The 22,811-nt window shown below is 36.9% G+C and overlaps 3 protein-coding genes across 4 annotated transcripts; 1 reads left to right on the top strand and 2 right to left on the bottom strand.

Annotated features, from left to right (window-relative positions):
- Positions 1–633: 633 nt before the first annotated feature.
- LOC130728696 (uncharacterized) lies at positions 634–11,918 on the bottom strand. The gene is made up of 12 exons (XM_057580242.1): positions 11,267–11,918; positions 11,127–11,191; positions 10,802–10,907; positions 8,107–8,196; positions 6,925–6,984; positions 5,762–5,891; positions 5,497–5,687; positions 5,209–5,393; positions 4,749–4,876; positions 2,655–2,941; positions 1,804–2,047; positions 634–1,464 (listed from the first exon to the last, which is right to left on the bottom strand). The coding sequence occupies exons 1-12, from the start codon at positions 11,624–11,626 to the stop codon at positions 854–856; spliced, it is 2,457 nt and encodes an 818-aa protein (XP_057436225.1). The 5' UTR covers positions 11,627–11,918; the 3' UTR covers positions 634–853.
- Positions 11,919–13,176: 1,258 nt separating this feature from the next.
- On the top strand, positions 13,177–16,959 carry LOC130728694 (pentatricopeptide repeat-containing protein At3g29290). Of its 2 annotated transcripts, none has more exons than XM_057580241.1 (2): positions 13,177–15,254; positions 16,477–16,652. In XM_057580241.1, exons 1-2 carry the CDS (start codon positions 13,553–13,555, stop codon positions 16,503–16,505), a joined length of 1,731 nt encoding a protein of 576 aa, XP_057436224.1. In that variant the 5' UTR covers positions 13,177–13,552; the 3' UTR covers positions 16,506–16,652. The 2 variants fall into 2 exon arrangements, with proteins under 2 accessions (XP_057436224.1, XP_057436223.1); XM_057580240.1 differs by having other exon boundaries at positions 13,191–15,331; positions 16,477–16,959.
- A 916-nt stretch (positions 16,960–17,875) lies between these two features.
- LOC130728685 (pentatricopeptide repeat-containing protein GUN1, chloroplastic) lies at positions 17,876–21,513 on the bottom strand. Its single transcript, XM_057580228.1, has 4 exons — positions 19,268–21,513; positions 18,935–19,151; positions 18,468–18,652; positions 17,876–18,195 (listed from the first exon to the last, which is right to left on the bottom strand). The coding sequence occupies exons 1-4, from the start codon at positions 21,277–21,279 to the stop codon at positions 17,943–17,945; spliced, it is 2,667 nt and encodes an 888-aa protein (XP_057436211.1). The 5' UTR covers positions 21,280–21,513; the 3' UTR covers positions 17,876–17,942.
- Between the last annotated feature and the right edge of the window lie 1,298 nt (positions 21,514–22,811).

Here is a 22,811-nt window from a genome sequence, read left to right as displayed (position 1 = left end):
GAAAAACTCCTATATATATAATTAAACATTGAGTAAGCATTGAAATTGAAGTAATGGTCAGAGATTTGGGTAATTTTTATCTACATAGTCTTAAGCAGTTAGCACAAACCTAATTACCACCTTTAAATATCTTTAATTATATTAAACAAATTTCGAGCACAGGACCACTAACGCAGTTGCATCCACATGGACTCGAACCTGAGATATTAGCTTAAGTTAGAACAACTTCATGTCAGTTGATCTATGCGTCTGGTGTTACTTATTATGATTTAAACATGCTTTTAGATGATGCTATGTCATTTGGTAATTTATTTTTATAGATTTTTGGAACTAATAAATTAAATTTAGCTTAATGGTGTTTTGGCTAATGCTTTAATTCTGTCATATCCTGTTAAGCCCAAAACAACATGCATCGTCTTCATCTGTGAAGCCAATGCAGCAGCCATCCCCTGCACCTATTGAATCCTGACCGTTCATCTAATATCGCACACATCCAACGGCTCACAAAAAGGGGATTCTGGTTTCTTCTTTTTCATTTTTACATATTGGGTCATGAATGCTCTGTTGTTTCATTCCTGAAGCTGTTTCAATTTCACCTTTTGGTGGTTCAAAACAATAATATATATTGTTATTGATATGCCCTTTATGTTGAATTTTCCATTTCAGTTTCATATTATTCCGCAATATATAATCCACATTTCCCTTGGTCATTCAAAATTTGCATAACGCATAACCAAAGGAAAACCAGATACCAAAAGAGATTACAAATTTTTTACTTCAAGTTATAAGGTATTTATGAAATACAGTTCTTTATGCTTCTTTGGACCAAAAAGAAATTAAATAAATCTCCGCCTTATTCAGAGTCTGTATCAGGGTCTGCATCCACAATAGCAGGAAAAGGATGATCCTCAGTCACTGAACAGCCATAATCTAATTTAAATGCAAAGTCTCTAGTCCTGGTTGAATCAGATGTTCCTTGCAATGAACTGTTACTTTTAGGCATGGTGCTGTCAAAAACAACCCTCTCGGAGCTGAAGTGAGTGCCGGTGTCAAGGATGCTTGCGGTGCAAGGAACGGGCTCTTGAAATAGAACCGTAGAATTTCCGGCCATGAAAACGAACGCATCCCCCTCGGTTCTCATTTCAACATCTTTGCCGGCGGCAGTCTCAGGTGCCATCTCGCTCCTCTCTTTAGCCAATGGCACATGAGCTCCATTATTGCCAGTTTCCAGCCATCTAGCATATAAATCATCATAATAGTCTGGAAGTGCAGTTTGCGGTAAACCAAATGCGGTGCTGCTGCTGTTCCAGCTACCGTATTCATCTTGGATATTGCGCTGAGCTTCATTGTTAATTGCACAGTCATAATTTAATAGTGGAAGTGCCCTAGGATGTATCAGCACTTCCAAGGTTAACAGAGCATGGGCACAGAACTCAGCAAGTTTAGTTCCTGTTTGTTGCTTTCCTGCACGCACAGATTTCATAATTTTTAATCAAACAGGGTGGAAGATTAACATAATATTTTCATGAATGGTGGGTAAGAGATAGGTTTGAAATGCTATCAGAAAGTCACATCAGGAATCTAAAATGCTACTCCCTCCGTTCCTTAATATAAGAACCAAGCAATTGTAACACTAATACAAGATTCACGTGATAGAGAACTACCAACAGTAACAAAATAACTATCATTGAAATATCTTAATTACACCATCAATGAAACCCAATATTTTACCACTCTATAGTACCAATAGGGATAGCAATATCAGTAAGAACAACAGAAGGTCGTGTTGATTAAGAGAAGTACCTCTATGGAATAGAGGAAGACCCTGGGATATATATGGAGGTCGCACCCGAGCAAACGAAAGAAAAGATGCCAAAAGAGCACGCAATGCAGCAAGCTGCAAATCTGCGGCAGTTGCAGCAGGATCCTTTTGCTGTAACACACTTATTTCTTCACTAGATGGTCCTTCTTTGAAAGAATCAATTGCTATGACCATCAAAAGTCTATCAACATTTGATCTCCACCATTCAGATCTTAAAGCACCAGCCTGTGAAAAATTATAAGACTTTCATGCAGTTCCCTTAAGACTTTGAAAAGAAAATTTCAGGGATGACTTTTATGTGAAATTTTCATACCCAAACTTTTCAGGTAAATATTATGGGGAATACAAAACTTAATCCAGAGGTGAAAAACAAGGGACTGCTGTAAGTACTATAATACTTACCCTATTTAAAACAGAATATCTTTTCATCTTTTTTGGTTTTTGGTATGCCACTTTGTGTAACACATGTAAACTAGACAAGGGTGGCCTCACACATAACAGTAGCATATAGTGAATCATACCAGTTTCCATTAGTTCAAGAATAAAAGGAAGTTGCCTAAAAGACTAAAACCCTAAACCTAACTACTAGGAATCGCCTAACTGCCTCCATGGTTTGGACCTATCACATTTGGAGTTATGGCACTGGGCTTAGTCTATAAGTACAGTAAGAGTAACAAGCCAGTGTGTTTTGCCTAAAATATCAATAGTTACTTATTTATGTTTTTCCCTTTCCACCTACCCATAACAACAATGCAAACTATGAAGTATGAATAGCCATTGAAGGTAGGGAATGGTTGACAAAAGAACATCATTAGTTATTTCATATACATACCACAGAAAGGAGAGCTCCTATTGCCTCGAGTGCAGCTATCCTCAGAGAAATTGGAGTTAGTGGACGGTTCTTGGGATCTTTCACTCCTAAACCAGCACTTTCGACATGCTCCTGAAGAGAACCAGCTTTACTGATATGCTTCCTTTTTCTATGATTTGTTGGCGGTGGCACTCCAATAGAGACGCCTGAATTTGAACAATTCAATGTGACACCATTCTTATTCTCAATGGTACTCAGATCAGCAATAGCATTGTTGACTACTTCCTGCTCGAGGTACATAGCAATTCCTGTTCAGGATGATTTAATCAGTAAAAGCCATTATGTATGTCAAATTAAACATGGCTTATTCAAACAGCTAGGAAAGGGAACAAATGAAATTGGAGCATATAGAAAGTGACTGAAAAAGGAAAGAAACATCAATAGTCTATAAATAAAGTTGTTGAAACAGTATATGGGAAAAAAAAAGGAGAAAACAAACATTATTACATGAAACGGTAGGTTTTAGTCCCAGTTGAAATGAATAATATTTTCTAATTGACAATATGATTGATGTGTATTATTATTACACATGACTTAGAAGTACAATATATAGATATGTGCCCTGGTATATCTCAACAATAGGTTTCCTATTCTATCTCAAATATTATCTACAAAATTAATCCCCTCTGGTACATGATAACATCATAGTAACTACCATAAATAATCTTATGATAACAAAACATGTCACAAGTCTAATTTTATCTTTGTCATCCCAAGCCTTTGCAGTAGCAAAGAACATGCAATTGAGGGGCTGATCTCCGAAGTCATATAGTGCCGTAGCCATGTCATAATGAGGGAGTCTTCATCATCCCAAGCCTCAAACTTCAGAGCAATCCTTGTTAAGGGCTGTCACTTCAATGTGACTCGGCTTCTTAAATCTTAAGAGCCTTGAGAGTAGTCCAAACAAGTTGGGCTCATTGAAGGTAGTAGCCGCCATCAAGGCGGTATCCCATTAGTCCGAATGTTGAATACTCTTAGAATTCAGATTGGGCCTAACTCTACCCCAAAATCTAGTTTGAGGATTGCTCTAGCATTTACTAGGACTCATTTGGCCATATCTCTAGTCAATATGGGACCTTAACACACCGCCTTCACACCTAGGCTAAACATTTGAAGCGTGAAGTTTGCACGACTGGACATCAGTGGATGGTCCATTTATGGGTGGCCAATAAATAGATCTAGGATGGGCTCTGGTATCATCTTAGAATTCGGATTAGGCTTAACTCTACTCCAGAAGCTAGCCCAAGGGTGAGGATTGCTTTAGCCTGTATTAGGACTTATTTGGTCACATCTGTACTCAATGTGGGGGACCTGATCTTAACAAATACGAAGAAAAAACGAAGACAGACGCAAAACCACCAAGGGTAAATGATTAGGGTTTCCAACACTGTGGTGGTGCGGCCGCGAAAGCAGGGAGCACGTGAGATGCATGCATTGGAAAACCTACCACCATAACTAATCTTATCATGACAAAACATATCTCAAATCTAATCCTATCTTATCATAAAAACAACAGTCCCTACTTTTTAAAACGCCACATTTGGTCTCATTTTTTGAAACACTTCAATCCTCATGTGTTGGACAACTATGACGGACAGTACCATACCACCTTTTTTTATGGTTTGGTTCACTATTTTATTAAGCTCTGAGTACAAGTGAGGTCACTTCAGAAAATGTGAAACCAAAACAGGGCGTTTGAACTAAAATTTAAGACACTTAGCCTCATGCATCTCTTTCCTCCATTTCACTGGCCCTTTCTCTACCTGTAAATGTTTTTCTGTTTGATATAAAATAAAAAGGAAAGTTGCACAAAGGAGTTCTAGGTAAAAAAATAAAAATATCCACATATGTTCAAAGTGGTTGATGAGTAACCACCAACAGATATGAAATGTGACAAAGTACAATTAGGGGGAGAGTAACTATATCTCTAAAATAATCAAAACAAAGTACCAAAGAATATGAAAAGAATAAAAAAGAAAATGATTTTCCAATGCCCAAACTTTTTAACAAGATAATACCAATGTAAAAGAAACTTAATTTAGAAATTTCATATACCAACACCCATGGATATGAGCAGAGTCTTTGTCACTGAATAGACCTTAATCCTTAATTCAGGCAATGCACATGTCTTGAAGTACTGTGTGATGATACGCGCAATAGAGGCAGCATGTGGTAATAGTTGACTGCAAGACAAATATGGGCAATAAGTAGAATTCTGAATTATTTCAAGAAATAAATACATAAAAGACATATGTTAGAAAGAACAAGGAAACCGTGCATGGGAACAGGAATGAGACACCATAATCGTGCAAGGCGCACTCTATAGATGATAGAAGACACATTAAGATAGCAATCAGTCTTAATGGCATTAAAATAAAAGACCAAACCCACAATTCTCTGGTGTCAAGGTTCCAAGAATTGTACATTTCATTTATAAACCCCTTTCTCATTTCATTTTCCCATTTAGCCCATTTTTCTTTTGAAAGGACAAGGTAAGGATATCATGCAGTCATACCTTCCGCTGCCCTTTAAGGCAGCCATAAGCAATTCCATGCTACTTAAGTGCAAAACTGGAAGTTCTGAACAGATGTTCTCTTGCTGCGTTGAGGTCATGAATGGAAAAGACATTTGTGGCAAAGAGCCATTTACCATCAAAATTCTCTCAACAAGGGCCAATATCGAGGGTACAGGTACATTTACCTGACATTTCATGTCATATTGCTTTTCATCATACTTATCCCAAATTAAGAAGCACACAGAACTGACTATTGAAGGAACATAAATTGGATAGACTAAACAGTACCTGAACAGGATATGAACTTGTAAGCATCGTGCAACAGCTAAACATAAGCGTTGAGACACTAGACATTAGTGATTGTTCAGACCTCTTTGCTTCTTTGTTACTAGCTTCTGCCAAAACATGTCCTCCTAAAGGTGGTAGAGGATGTTTTCCAGGGGGAACCAACAATCTACTAACCTCATAACGTTTGGTGTCTGCAACGCATAAAGAAAGATGGTCACCTACTATTAAGAGAGGCTTTTATGAGACAGAAAATACCAAAATCTACCTTCTTCTAAACCTTGAAATGCCAAATTTAATTGAACATTTATTAAAATCAAAATCTTCTGCATCATCAAAGACCAGCTTTCTTCATCTCCTCTTGATTTTGGAAGTAATGCAAGGCAATGTGCAAGATTCTGGATGCGCCAAACCAACAATATTACAGAACATGTCAGAATAAGACTGCACATTTATTTGTATTTATCAGACAAATTTTCCACGCAAAATGAGAATTCAGTAGGATGAGGCATACTTCTAAACTATAAAAAGGAAGTAGAAGAAAAATCTATGTGCTCTCAGCATTTTGGATATCGACCAAGGGAACTCACTAAAATCATCAAATGCTGAAACCAACATTAAAGACAAAAGATTTCTGCCAAAGAGTTGGTGAATGTGTGATGATGCGTTTTAAAGTTCACCTCAAATATTTTTCTCCCCATGGTTCACACACAATGTTTACCTGCTTATCCGATGAATCTCACATCACTTTCCTCCATATCAGTAGGTTTTGTCACTAATCTTTCTTAGAATTTTCAGTAACTTTCATTTCTTTCTGTTTTTGTTAGGAGAACATCACAGAACAAATGAAAAGTAGAAACAAAAAATCCATATAGAATAAATTACAGATGAAATTAATACAATAATACATGAATAATTTCCAACTCTTTATACTAATGAATCTATCTCTGGATCATCAAATACTCTCTTGTCTCTCTTTTAGGAACTATTTCACTTTCTTGGTCCACAAACTAATTTGGCCCTTGGTAAACAATTGGATCACAATTATTTTGTTTCAAATTCAAAGACATTGATTAATAACCATTATTAGCTTGTATGTGCATTGTGTTTCAGAAGTTCCGACAGTGTGGGTTATTTATTTTAACACTGTCAAGTAGGGCCAAGTAGGACGAGTATAATGCTATCTTTGGAAGTTTAGTTCAAAATGGAATGAGGGGTTTAATAAAAGAATCAAATGAAAGGGACATGGGCAAAATTGCATGGAACTTTTTTTCCTTGACTCAGTTGACTGGAAGTTGAATAAAAATGTTATGAAGGAGGGAATGGAATGCTTAGAATTGTAAATTAAGAGCTACAATATAATCCCTATCTGATAAAATGCATAAACAAACCCTAGAAGAGAGGCTCTTTGAAAATTGATAATCACATTACCTTCAATATATCAAGACTGAATCCTCCAGTCAAAAGTTTTGAAACAATAGCAGATTCAACCTGCATAAATTCAAAACACTAATCAAATCTGACAAATCGTGAATACAGCAGCAAGTAAACTCTAATCCTCTCCAGCACATATTTCCTCATAAAAACAAAAGGCAAAATTTGTAACAATCACATGCAAATATGCAAGCTTTGCAGTTCTTTTTTTAATCATGAAAGGCATAGAGAAAGAGTAGAGTCTTGGACTAGATTAAGATAATAAGTATCAATATATGCGCATTTGCCGGTACAAACTGCAAAAGCATCAACGTCACAAGAGTAACTACACTTGTGCATCTTTTGTTTGTATTAAAATGCTTTTCTTTAAACTATAGACATACTTGTCACTTGCTAAAGCCTTTATAAGCTCTACTTGGGTAATATCTCTTGTCGATTTGGGATCTCAACACTTATATAGAAACAAAGATAAATAAAATACTAGAAAAACAGCTATTTAGAAGACTTAAATAATCTGAATTGATGGTATATTTCTATTGTATTGATGTAATCAAATTCATCTGTATTGATTTTGTACTGATTTTGTTCCTAATTTTTTGTGGATTCCAATTGTACCTCCCTTGCATCTAGGTTGAGTTGTGACATATATACGCTATCCAAGGTCTCCATAAGGATTTAGTAAAGATATCAGCCCGTTGATCCTTTGTGCTCAAAGAAGATGTCTTGATGACACCGGAGAGAATATTTTCTCTGATGAAATGATAGTCAAGTTCCTTGTGTTTAGTCCACTCATGAAAGTTTGGATTTGAAGAAAGATACAAAGTGAGGGGGGCAACATGGCCAATCCAAATTGTATTTGGCCTTTACCACTGCTAACCACTATCATACTATTTATTGGGGGGCCAACATAACCATCGGCTTTATACAATCTCCAATTCAGGTCTTGACCTAACTCTACCCCAGAAGCTAGCTTTCTAAAGAGAGGATTGCTAAAGATTTTATGAGGACTATGCTTGTCATGTCTATTGTCTATGTGAGATCTTAACACACCCCTCACAACCAGAACTGGACATTTGCAGTGTCAAGTACTAGAGTTTGTAAAATTGACGGCTGCAATCAAGGCAAACTAGGGGCTCACAGTAAGTAACAAATGTTACAATAAGGGAAGAAGAAGCTTACAGTTTTATCATTATCTTTATCATTATCATGATGTAGAATAGAAGATGGGAATGATGTTATTATGGTACATAACACATTAACTGCAGCTTCCTGCATTCACCACAATTTGAAAAATGAAAAAGTCAGAAGTAAATAAAGTAGATAGTTTGTTTCGAAAGAATAAGCAAGTAGGGTCCATTATAAAAGCATGTAAAGAATATAAAATATCCTACATTCAAAAATTTGTCGGTATTCACTATTCAGCAAGTATGGGCAAATAATAAACATTTTTCTCTTCCACGTGTGCTAAGTGCAAATAATAAACGTTTATAAGAACAATTTTCACCATATCTCTAGTCAATGTGAGACCTTATCACACTCATCACGCCCAAGGTTGGACATCTACAGCATGGAGTTTGCATAATAGAGTACACTCTGTTAGGCAGTTAGACAGTTAGGCAGTTAGAGCAGTTAGACAGTTAGGTTTCTGTTATAGTACAATAAGCAATAGCTTACTCTGCAAGCTATGACTTGCACATTATAAATAGTGTAAGATCTCACAGTTGTAACCACCTCTAACAGAATATTCAATCTTAGATCTACTTTCTCTCTCCTCTCCTCTCTCTCTTCTATCTTCTCTCTTCTCTCTCTCTCTGTTCAAATTCTGTTCTATTATTGCAGGACAGGAAATCTGCAGGTGGCCCATATATGGATTGCTCAATAAAAGAATCTAGGATAGACTCTGATACCATATTAAATTTGGTTTAAGTATAATTCAACCCCAAAAGCTAACTCAGAGGTGGGAGCAGTCCTCCTATTTATAACTTATAAGGACTTATTTAGTCATATCTCAAGTCAATTTGAGCCTATAGCACACCCCCTCACGCCTATTGATGGATAGTTGGAGCGTAAAGTTTTCAAGACCGGACATCTGCAGATGACCCATTTATAGGTGGTCCAATGAACAGATCTAAGGCTCCCATACCATCTTAAATTTTGGTTATCCTAACTCTACCCCAAAAGCTAAAGGTAAGGATTGTTCTACTCTCTATAACGATTATTTTGGTTATATCTGTAGTCACCATGGGGCATTAACATTCTGAAATGTTGCCATTCTTGAATTTGGAACAAAATTCAGAAAGGTAAAAGCCCAGGTATTGTATGATACTTTTGGCCATTGGTTTCATAGTTTTTCCCATCTTCATTATGCTTAAATTTATGTCGGTTTCGATACTCATGCCTTAGTTGCATCTCCCCTTCGTGCACTTTGTTTATTACACCTCAATGAATTTTTGTGACTCACCCTGTTCTTTTCTGTCATTCAGTTCAAAGGTAGTTGAGCAAAAGATTCAGAGGCTTTGCTGATATACCCAGGAGTTGATTATTCTTTTAGGTAGGCTTCCATTATGCGATGGCTAGTATAGTTTTTTTGTTGACTCCAGCATACTACAGCTATAGGAACAGAGAGCCATTTTCTTGCTTTTGAGTTGCATGACCCCCTAAACTTGTTCAATTAAGACCCTATGAGGGACATTATCTGTAACTGGTGTAAATTATGACTGGTGGATATTGGATACATATTTTGACAGGTATTCCTTATTTAGGAAATGTTGAAAATACAGAGGAAACTCGGCCAATTCTTCAATAGCTCTTTTTATTTCAAATTGTGTATCCTTAGTGTGATTCTATCCCTAGGCTTGTCATGCTAGCTAAGGGCTAGATCGATGCTAGTTTGTGTGCTGGTCACGAACCTAGAATGGGTCGTGACACTTCCCCTCAATTATTTCACTTTCAGCAATATTGGAGAATACTTCGCCAAAGAAAACGATTGCATATAGTTAAGCCAAGAACTGAATTCTAAGATGGTATTAAAGCATGTCCTAGATCCGTTATTAGGCCACTCATAGCTGCGCCACCAGCAAATGTCTAGTCCCGCAAACTTCATGCTCCAAATGTCCAGCCGAGTGGGAGGGGTGTGGTAAGGTCCAACATTGACAAGAGATATGGCCAAAATAGTCCTTAACTTCTTATAAAGGGTAAATCAGCTCTAAACTAGACTTCGAGGTAGAGTCATGTTGAAAATCTTCAACTGAATTTCATTGATTGAAAACTTGATTGAATACAAGAGAGATTACAGTATTTATATCGTAAGATTTGTTAGCTTGCAGAGGAAGCTAAATCTAACTAACTTTGACAGCTAAGCATGCAACTAACTCTAACAAACTCGCCAGCTAAGGACATGCTGACTGTACAGAACACGGTCAGCATTTACCTAATGGTAACTCAAGTACTAACAGTAACACTTATTATAACAGTAACTATATTACTCTAATAAGTCAAGTCACGGGCCGAATTCTAAGACATACTTACATCCATCTTTTTCTCATTACAAGATTGATGCATTGAGTGATGAACCAAATGATTCCATCTATCAGCATAAATTGCAGATGTATAATGCTTTAAAGTTTAGATATATGATATATCGATATTCAATATTCAAATGCAATTCTAAGCACAACTGTACAACCCAACCTCAAAACAAGAATTTATCCCTCAACTTCTAGAGTCTTCCCCTTTTGTTTACAACTTAAAAAATTATGTAAGCGCTAAAAACTATACACACAACTCTATCCAATGCATGTTAAGAGCATTTTCATTCTCTAAGTTGAAATAGAAGCAAATATTCAATAATTTCCAATCCAAACTAAGCCCTTACCCAAATTGCCTCTGAGTTCTCATCTTGTATCATCCTCAAAACAGGCTGAATGACTTTCACAGCATAGGAAACTCCATATTTATTGAGCTTAGGAAATCCACTTAACCTATTTCATAAAAGAGTTAATACATGCGGCTGCCAGTTATTTTTATAAAGACAAAGCTTACCAGGGAATAAGACTTAGAAAATGGTTGGGAGGTTGTACAAATGTGGATTCATAAAACCATCAAGTGACAAAAAATGTTGGATTCATTAAGACTAAATGTAATTTGGTTTGAAAAGATATCCTATCCTATGACCTACATATAATAGAGAAATATCTAACCTTGCAAATAGAGCAGATATTGAAGCGCAAGAAGCCACCCTCACTCGGTGAGAATCTGCTGGTGCCTGTTTTAAATAAAGATTAAGGAACATATCAGTAAAGAAAGAAAGCTTGAAAGAGAATTAACAAGTTATTATTACCTGTAGAAAAGTGAGCAACTTATGGAACCACATAGAGTAAGAGTCTATGAAACGATGAGCGCTGCATTCCTGGCAAGTAACCCCCAGCAAAGATATACCTGCCCAACAATATTTATCGCTAAAAAGGAGGGTCCAAGTACGTTGGAACCATGATGTAACAGCAGATTTCCAGTGTTCAACTAGCTCGGGGTTCATGGATTCTGTGAAAGACTCAGATAAAAGAGCATGTGTTTTGACGAGAGAGATGACCTTGGAGATCTCAGAGGGGTTGGAAAGTGAGTCACTGATAAGGGTGTCAAGCAAGCGGGGCTTGAGTTCAACGTCGTTCATGTCGTCTACGAAGTGATCAAAGGCCACCATTGTTGGCAGCAACAAGAAGCTCGCGGCGGAGGAGGGACAACGTTGTTCTTATGCAGCTTGGGATTTTTAGCTTTGGTCAAGTGAGGGACACGAGCGGCAAAGGTTTGAGTGAGTGGACAGAGGAGAAGGGTGGCTTAGGGTTGGAAAATGAAACTCAAAACCTCGTGAGTGCCAGGCCCAAGAGAATTTAGTTTTTAGTTTTGAAAACATGTAGCTTCATCACCGCCACTAGCCACCGCCACCACCACCACCATCGCAACACACCACAACCACCTTTACCACGACCACCACTGCCACCACCACCTCCACCCTCCACCAGTACCATTGCCGCCACCACCACCACCATTGTCGCCGCCACAACACCCTCCACCACCCTCGACCACCACAACCACCTTCACCACAACCACCGCTGTCACCACCACCGTCGTCGCTTCCACTGCAATCCTCCATTACCATAACTGCTACTACTATCGGACTCCTCCATTATAATGTCGCTGCTACCATCCATTTTCGTGAACTTTTAAAGTTGATAATTATTGTGATTATAGGGATTCATAAAGTTGACAACGATTTTTTAAACTTAGAACCACCAAAAACTAAAACATAATGTATAAAACTGAAAACTAGTTTTAGTTTTTGAAATTTTCAAAACATAAAACCAAAAACCACCTCGAGGGGGCCTTAGCTAATGATTTATAAAACTGAAAACTAGTTTTAGTTTTGGGCTAATGTTATGATTCTGTAATCAATTTTCAATCTGTAGCCTTTTATGTGTTTGAATGAAATATTGTACTACTATTAACATTGTTATCAATAAAATTTTGAGTATTGTGCTTAATTTTCAAAGGGTTAAATAAGTTTTTGTCCCTAAACTATAGTGAGATTTTGATTCTCGTTCATTTAGTAAAATTTTGATGGTTTTCATCTCTTAACTTAGTAAACTGTTTAATTTTCATCATTTGATTACTTATGTGTGCTGCCAACCTGTAGGTAAGTGGTGATTTTTCAATTATTTAGCCGATTTTTAATTATTTTTTATTACACGTGGAATATACATAAAGACTTAAACAAAAATAATTAAAATTTCATCATAACTTATCATTTTCATCTTCACTGTGTTCATCATCTTCACATTTTTTTTGGTTTTAGTCCATTTGTATATTCCACGTGTAATTAAAAGATACTAAAAACCAGCTAAATAACTTACACATGACTAATTATCTACACAGTGGCAACTGGCAACACACATCAACAGTTAAAATGGTCAAAGGATGAAAATCAATCGGTTCATTAAGTTAAGGGATGGAAGCCATCAAAATTTTAATAAAGGGATGGAAACCAAAATCTCGCTATAATTCAGGGACAAAAAACTTATTTAACCCATTTTCAAATTATATCATTTTTATTCACTTACTCTAAATTAGGTTATCTTTTATTTTTTTATTTTTTGAACAGGGTTATATTTTAAGATGTTTTTAAAATTTTAATCTTTTTTCATTTTCTAGTTAAATTTTTTTTTTTCATTTGAGTACCTATAGATAGCCTTCGAAATTCAAATCCTGTTAAGCCCAAAACAACATCGTCTTCATCTGTGACTCTGTGAGGCCGATGCAGTAGCCATCCCCTGCACCAATTGAATCCTGACCGTTCATCTAATATCGCACACATCCAACGGCTCACAAAAAGGGGATTCTGGGTTCTCATTCTCAACCCTCCAACTCCAATTCTTCTTCTTCTCAGCTCTGCAACTCAGATATGGCTACTGGTTTCTCCTTTCTCCATTCCTAAAGTTTCCAACTTTACTTTCAATTTTTGCATTGTTACATATTGGGTCATGAATGCTCTGTTGTTTCATTCCTGAAGCTGTTTCAATTTCACATTTTTTTGGTTCAAAACAATAATATATATTGTTATTGACAATTTGACATGCCCTTTATGTTGAATTTTCCATTTCAGTTTCATAAACCTGTTTCTTGTGTTTACAAGGTTGGTTACTTCCCCTTTGTTACTCATACAAGTGTTTGTGTAAGCACACATAGTAACTATGTTAACATTGTTTTGTTTTCACAAACAAAGCATTCTGTGTCTTCAATTGGGGCAACAGGGTTTCATGAGTCCACACCACTGTCTAAGGACATGGTTCCTAGTGTTGATTTTGGTATTTCTGAGCAAGAAGAATATGGTGATGATGATATTGAAGGAAGGGAAAAAGATGAAACATCTTTTGTTTCTTCTTGGAGGGAGTTGGAAGAAGAAGATGATGATGATGGAATAGAAGAATTTGATACATCTTTTGTGTCTTCTCAGAGAGATGATGATGGTGAAAGAAGAGAAAAATTTAACACACCTTTTGTGTCCAAGATGAAATTACAATTGCCTCCCTGGGGAGAAGTGGAAGATGATGATGATGATATTGGAGGAAGAGGAGATAATGATGCATCTTTGGTGGCCAGGAAGGAATTGCCTCCCAGGGGAGAAGTGGTAGATTATGGACAGCAAGAGTCTAGACCTTTTGTTACTACTTTGTCGGCTTCTAAAGAGCATGGAGCTCAATTTTTGGAGGAAATGGATGAGAATGTGTTATCTAATAGGATTTTGGAGCTTAGCAGAATTAACAAGATTAGAAGTGCAATGGAATATTTTAGGTCTATGGAATTATTAGGTCTTTGTCCAAATATCCATGCTTGTAATTCTCTTATGTCTAGTCTTTTGAGAAATGGGTGGTGTGATGATTGCTTCAAAGTGTTCAATTTTGCAAAAACAAGAGGGATAGCTATAGGGCATACTTACAGCTTGATTCTCACAGCACGTGCAAAAGCTCAAGGTTGTGATTCGGCCCTTAAATTCTTCAGGGAACTTGAAAGTGAATGTGATGTGGAGAAGGATTTTGATGCGATTGTTTACAACACCATGATATCTATTTGCAGAAACGCTGACAATTGGAGTGAAATTGTGATGTTATGGAAGAGTATGCAGGCAAATGGGTGTGCTGAAACGCTTGCTACATATCGCTTATTAATAAGTACTTTTGTGCATTGTGACCAGAGTGAGCTTGCTCTCTATGCTTACCATGAGATGGTTCAAAACGGATTTGAACCAAATAGTAATATATTGAATGCTATCATTTGTGTATGTGCTAAAGAGGGAAAATGGGAGGCTGCGTTGAGCACCTTTAAAAAGATGTTGAAAGGTGAGCTTAAGCCAAACTTAGTTGCTTGCAATGCATTGATTAGCTCACTTGGACGAGAAGGTGAACTCAAACTTGCATTTCAGGTCTATGATAAACTGAAATCATTGGGCCATAAACCAGATGCTTATACATTCAATGCTCTACTAAGTTCTCTTAACAGGGCCAATAGGCATCATGAAGCTCTTCAGCTTTTTGAGAGGATTGAAAGAAATCAAAACTTTCAATTCAATGTACATGTATATAATACTGCTTTAATGTCTTGCTCAAAGCTTGGTTTGTGGGATAAAGCTCTAGAGATTGTGTGGCAGATGGAATGTTCTGGAATGTCTGACATGACAGTATCTTATAGTCTTGTGATCAGGGCCTGTCAGCTTGCAAGGAAGCCAACAACTGCATTGCAAGTGTATGAGCATATGCTTCACCAGAAGTGCAGTCCAAGTATGTTTACTTATCTGTCCTTAATAAGATGCTGTATTTACGGAGAACTCTGGGAACAATTAGAAGAAATCCTAACGGTGGGTAACAAGCATTTTTTTTTTAATTTCTTAGCAGAATTTTTCTGAGTCTAATTTGTAAAAACTACATGTGTTATTTATTGCTACGCTGAAAACAGTTTTCAAGGATTAGACTTCTTTAAAGTGAGCAAGTAAAGGAATATCCAGCATTGTAAGGATGCACCATTTTACTGACAAACTCACTTTAGAGGAGAATATTTGAACCTCTATTAGTGTATAGATGTGTTTATACTAACACTACTTTCATCAACTATATCATCAAAATAATTTCTAAACTGAAATATATGCCTTTAATTTATGAATTTTTGTATTGAAATAATTTACTTAGATTTCAAAGTATCTATATTTGAATATATTGGTACGTGTGTTTCTGAGGAGTCCATTTGTACAGCAAGTGAGTCCTTGACAGTTAGTTGCTGATGCATTGTTCAAGTTGTTCTAAATGGTTATTAGTGTTGTTGGGTAGAGGTAATTCAGTTGTATTAAATTGTGATTGATGAAGAAAAGTGTGTTTTTCTCTCTAGTGTTATTTTCCATTCTGTGCCCGGTTGCTCCCAAATTGAGAGCTTTTAATCCCAGTTATAACAGATATCAATTGTGAAAAAGGTTATCATTAAGTACCAGCTTCAATTGCTGTTTTACTATTGTAAATATGTTCTATACATTGATTATATATCATTTATCAAGTATCATCTCAATTACAGGATAAAATAAAAATTGTTGTAGCATCTTTTCTCCTGTGATTGAGTCTAGTCAATATACTGGAGTTAAATGTGAAAGAACTTGGTTGACGCTTATAGATCACCTTAATTTGGGATCGGTTCCAAATAGGTGCTTCTACTTGTGCTATTAAAAGAACATGTAGTTTTAAGCATTAATAAAAAATCCCCCTAGAGACAGTGATATTGGTTTTAACACCAAACAGTAAAATTTAGTACTTCATTGCCTTGATATGATAAGTAGAAGCCACCCACCACAAACAATCCCAAACCATGTTGAGTATTATGTGTACATGGATGCCATAGATCTAGTTTGTGTTATCCATGCAAAGAACTATAGTTTTAGTTAATTGTGTAATAACTGGTCTACCTCATTTTCTAGTGGTCTGTTCTGTCATAAATATTTGATATCTGCTCCTTTTGCAGCACACTACGCCAAACGCCACTCTTTATAATGCTGCTGTTCAAGGGATGTGCTTACGTGGCAAGATTAACTTTGCAAATAAGGTCTACGAAAAAATGCTGGAGAGTGGTCTTCAACCGGATGCCAAAACACGAGTGCTAATCCATCCTATGATAAGGAAGTAGCTAGTAGTCTATCAGTTGCTGTAAATAACATAACAGAGTTTTGATACGATGGCCAAAAGCGGGATAATATCATAGGAAGCTGAATCAGGGCCAGGCAAACATGAAATAATTCATTTTAGTTAGGGTATCGGGAAAGAGAATATCAGACTAAAATGTTACTGTAAGTTTGTAAGAATTGTATAGTTACCATCTCTGCATTCTTTTTACTCTTTCTATGGTTCTGAGTAAAGAAGCTTCTTGATTAATATGCATGTAAAAGTCTTGTAATTTTATTTTTTGTGGTATATTCAAGAGTTCACCCCATCTACTGGACTTGGCTGATGTCTCTTTCTAGTTTTTACAGCAATTCTTATTTTTAATTACAAGAACAGTATATCCACTCCTCATAGATTATTTTCTTCTTGACACATCTCTTCTTCTCTCACTCTTATTGTGGGCTTATACATCTTAATTGGATGCCTACCAAACATTTTCCTTTCTACATATCATGTTTTGGTGCTCTTGGCTCTTAACAACTTTTCTCTTAAACACATTCTTCTTGAAGCATTTCATGAACATGCACTCTTCCTTTTGTTTTTTCTAATGTATGAGGACATTACAATCATACTTTTCTTTACTATGCTGAGAGATTCTGAAACATATGGATTTCGTAGCTTGCTTTGGGTCTGTCAGCAGAAAAGGTGGAAAGGATTGCTGCTTTTTCATTGTTGGTAGTAGTATTCATTTTGATAGAACTAAGAAACATCAATGAAACTATATCCTTGCGAAAAACAATAATGAAACTAAATTTTCATTTCATGGGGTTGGCCACATTGTTCAAACGGTGCTATAATAATTTCCACAGGAGGTATGATCGAGCCCTGGATATTCACATTCTAATAAGGCTATAGAACTTTGATAAAACTAAATTGTGTCTATATTTATTTTAAAGGCATCCCTTTGGAAACCGATAGGTGATTGTGTGTCAATTATTGGAGAATGCTAATAATTATTGTCATTTATCTGCTCGACATTGATGAATCTAAGTTCTTGGATTAAAACAATTAATTATATGCGGGAAGCTAAGAGTAAACTGCCAGCAGAATTATGAGACTCAAGTGAGGAAAGGAGAACTAAGGATTGATGTCCTTAAATTTGTATTCATATCCTAAAACTTCAAATTCATAATGCTTAAACTTATAATTCATTCATTCCTTTTTATTTATCAGTTACTTTCTAGATAAACAAACCTCTGGTGTTAAGCACAAAAGGGTAGACATTGAATTTAAGGACTTTTTGACCAAAAAAGCAGCATAACATTGTAGCTAAATGCAAAGTGCTGGCAACTTATGCTCAGCAGCAGGTTCAGAATTTTTTAGATCATGCAAAACAAGCACATTCAGTGTGCTGGATTGTTTCAACCAGGCAGCTACCAAGTACCCTGGAGAAATAAATCTTCCTAAGTTACATTCAGCAATCTTAAAGGGTGAACCCATGCCATTCAGGAGTGCCTCAATAGCCTTTCTTAGAGTGCCGTCACCAACAACCTTGCTGTGCTTACCCCAGCCAGTTAAAATGCTGCAAAAAAGACAATGAATGATTAACACTTCAATCCTCACTAGTCCCCAAAGCAAAACAAGAATAATCTTAAGAGGGAGGGGGATTGAAATCTTCTGTTCCCAAAGTGTGTCTCATTCTTTGTCCCATCACCCAAATGTTGACATGTCAATTAAAAACCATCATGTAAATTTGTAACTGTCTCACTCATTTTTACTCAATTTTTTAATGGGACAGTAAACTGGGGCACCGCTTGGGAACATAAAAACTTGATCTGAGGGAAAGATGCATACTTCAATATCTTGGGCAGTTCACAGCCTTCAAACACTACAGAACGTATCTTGAGCAACCATGCATGAACCATAGCACTAGCAGCACCACAAGACATCATGTGCAGATCCAAACAAGATTCAGACCAGTCACCATTCCACACTTCGCGGCGTTTCCCTTCAAGCACGACCAGTTGAGCCCCACGTTTCTGATGTCAAATTTATTATATAAAAAAACACACAAAACGATAATGTCAGATTAACACAAAGAAAGGGTGCATCTCTTATAAACTTCTAACACTAATCTTAGATAGCAAATAAAAAACTAATAGCATGTTTAGTTTCACAATACGCATAGAGCTCATTCCACATTTACTAAAAAGCTAAGAATTGTAGCTTCTAACCAAAATTGATTCTATAGTATTTTACCATGGAACCAAATGTGCTATAAGAGATGCAAAAGTGGCAAATTTCTAAAATCTAGACTTTACCTGACCAAAGTGCCACAGCATATCTGTCAGGGCATTATAAAAGGCAGATGCCGTTGAAGAGTCCATTCTTTTTATTTCATCAAACAGAGATTGAGCCTGAAGCCATATCTGTTCCCTGTAACCCAAGAGTAGCCCATGGGCTACCCCATACACCTGGTTGTCAAACAGGCGAAGCTCATCTAACAGCTTTGAAGCATCTTCAAAGGACTTGCAATTGCTGCATCCAACCAAATTACAGATTTTGTGATTGGTTATATATTCATAAGAGAATATCAAAGCACATATTAAGAGGTTGTAGTAGAAACAGTAAAAGAACATTGGATAAGTATTTACCTGCAAGCATTCAAAATGGCAGAAAATGTGACAACATTAGGTTTGATTTCCATCTCATGCATTTTCCGAAAGAGCCACAAGATGCAGAACTTGTCCTGACTGCCCCTCATGTCCTTCTTTATTTGACCTGATTTTTCAGCAGCAAGTTGCTCAAACATCTTCATGATCCGGTCATCCTCCTTACCTATAGCTAGATTTTGGAGGGCACCATCAATAAGCATAGAAGATGAAGGTACAACTCGATGCTCATTGGCTTGAACAGAAGTATCAACCCCACATTCCAAAGCTGACAGCTGACCAAATGCATCAATTATGGAGTTGTAAGTGACAACATTGGGCCTAATTCCTTTCTCTATCATTGCATCAAGCAACACCATAGAAGACTCCACTAAACCATTCTTGCAAAGGGCATCAATTAGTGCACTATAGAAAACAACATCAGCCTCCAACCTTTCCTGCTTGAACTCTCTATAAGCATCCATTGCTTCCCTATACATTCCACCTTTTGTGTACACATCAATCATTGTTGAGTAAGTTAATGTATTTGGATGTATATTTCGGGCTTTCATCTCAGCAAAAATCCTACTAACATCATCATATTTGCCATGCTTCCCAAACCCACCCAAAAGTGCATTATAAGTTACCACATCATTTTTTATTCCACAGCTCTCCATCTCTTTACATACATAGATTGCCTCCTCCAGCAAACCCAGCTTAGCATAAATCCCCACCATGGTATTATAAGACACCCTGTCAAAACCGACCGCCAGACGCTTCATTTCATCATACAAACTTATGGCGTCTTCTAAGAGGCCAGCCTTGGCATAACCATCCATCATGGTACTATAAGTTACCACATTGGGCCAAATTCTCCTACCAGACATCTCCTCCATCACCTTCTTGGCTAAATCCATCTTACCACCCTTACACAACGCATCCACATATGTATTATATGTGTATAAATCCCGGTCAATCCCTTTCTGCTCCATTTCACTCAACAAATTCTGAGCCACTTCCCACAAGCCCTTGGGGACACAGGCTGAAATAAGTGAATTGTAAGTAACCCTATCCGGCACCAATCCATTGGCCACCATTTCATCAAAAAACTTAACAACTGTGTTAAACTCCACTCCCCCCTTGGCCCCTGCATCAATCAGTGCATTATAGGTAATCAAGTTGGGTTCCAAACCCAAGCTTCTCATGGACTTGAACAATGTAATGGCATCAGGAAAACAGCCATTACGCCCATACGCACTAATCATAGCAGAATAAGCATACACAGTGTTCCCATACCCTTCATACCTCCCTATCTCAAACAGCCTCACAGCATGCTCAATCTTCCCCAACCTACCAAGAGTACTAATCATAGTACTAGTCAACTTCCCTTTATTAACCCTCCCATTCTCCTTCCACATGGCAAAATCATAGCACTTAGTAGCCAGCAAGAACCTACCATTGTTCCCACATTCCTTAAGCATGTAAATATAATCCTCACACCCCCACAGCCTATGTTCATAGTTAAACAACACAGTATCAAGAGCAGCAGCATCATTACCAGCTTGGAGGAGGCAGTGCAATGCCTCTTCAGCCGCCTTCGTATGAGGATGATTGTTGGGGTTGATCCTGGGACTACCAGAGTGCATCTTCGCCACAAACCGTGTCGACCGCCGCCCGGAAAACTCCGGCGCCAGCCTCGACTTCCGGGCACCCATAAATGAACCAAGGGAGGAGGTGAAAGCAGGAGGAGCATTGCCACTGCCAGCAAGAGGAGCACCAACACCTGCACCAGCTCCAACTCCAACAGCACCACCTATGTCAGTTGCAGCAGCGGCTATAGGTAAAGGCTTAGAGGAGTACCTGGAGGCAGACAAGCGATTGTTGTGGCGTTGGTGCTGGTTCTTGAAGTGGTTTTTGTGGTGGCGGTGGGGGTGGTTGGAGTGGTTGTTGTTGTTGGCGGTGGGGCGTGAGGCGACGGAGGAGCAATTAGGAGGTGGGGTTGGAGTGGAAGCCATTGAAGAAGGCAAAAGGGTATCCGAATTCAACGGAAAGGAGAGAGCTTGCAGCTCGATTACCGAGGATCAAAGATGGTGTTGCAGTGTGTTGAGGGAGAGAGAGAGTGTGAAGAAAGAGTGGAGTGAGTGGGTTGATCTTGAAGTTGAAGGTGATTACATGGCAGACATCCTTGGATTTCCAACTTTGTTGTTGTAACCATTGTTACCTACTACTCTCACTCACTCAGGTCTTGAGCTTCAATTGGATAAGGGGTTTGGATTTTGGTATCACTTTTCCTTTTTGCCCCATTTTGCCCTCAACCTTTTACTATTCTCTTTTTAGTTTTTTCTATTACATTTTCAATTTTCAATTTTCAATTTTCAATTTTCAATTTTAAATCTAATAAAACCTTATTTTGGTTAAATGGAGGGCTGGTCCCCAATCTAGTGAAACCTTTGTTAAGTGCCTAAAGATAGTCAATTTACCTCAATGTATATGATTAATATAATATTATGTAAGTTTTTTTATATTGAGGAAAATGTTGTGAAATTATGCAAGGTTTTCTTCTTTGAAAAAGTTTAGGTTTTTTTTTTTTCATTTTTATCTTCTATGAAAATTTAATGAAACTACTATTTTGTGTCTCTAGATAATTAATTTATCTAAATGTATTTGATTGATGTTCATCATTGAAGATATAGTCTTCAGTTTTGTTTTCTTCAATATTCTTGACATAAGAGAAAACCCCCATTGTCATACATCTATAAAATAAAATTTTAGTCCATTTTACATCTTTTATGTTTAAATTTACCCATCTAAATTTTGGTTATTAGTGTTTGATTAAACATTATTTTTCTAACTCATCTAAATCTAATCAAAATGATTCGGAATTTAGAAGAGAGATTCATTTCGTATCGAGGAGAAAACCATAAAATCACAACTTTGTCTTTTACAAATAGGGTTATGTCAATTATTTAAATGCTTTATTAATAACTAAGCACATTTAAAACTTTAGAAATAGTTTTTAAAACTAATTATCATCATTTTCATGTTGATTTTTAATCTAATTAAATTTTTAAAAAAATAATCCAAATCAAATCTAACCTTATTTAGAAATATAACAATATTAATTTCGTGTCAAGAATGAAAATTAGGGAATGAGACAACGGTTTGGTGGCTCTGGAGGGTTCAAAAATTACTTAGGGCGAAATGACGTTGTTCCTTAAAACCCTAAACCTCAAAATCTCTAAACCTTGTGATATGTGTATTCTTCTTCAAAGAAATAGAGAACGATCCAAGAGAAAGAAACAAAAGATCATGAAATGCCTATTCTTCTTAAATACACTAAACGTCAAAACTTCGAGTAGATAAAGGTCAATTTGAGCAGAGAGAAACAAAGAAAGAAACAAGGGATGTGCATCATGAACCAATAAGTGGTCAAGCACAAAGAAAATTAGGGAAGAAGACAGAGGGTTTGGCGGTTGTTTAGGAAACTAATGAAGTAGTTAAGGCTCAAAAACTTCATTTTGAAGAAGAATACGCAAGTATGAGGTGA

The sequence above is a fragment of the Lotus japonicus genome, chromosome 1 (assembly GCF_012489685.1).
Source record: "Lotus japonicus ecotype B-129 chromosome 1, LjGifu_v1.2".
NCBI lineage: Eukaryota > Viridiplantae > Streptophyta > Magnoliopsida > Fabales > Fabaceae > Lotus > Lotus japonicus.
This window is presented reverse-complemented; position numbering and strand designations above follow the sequence as displayed.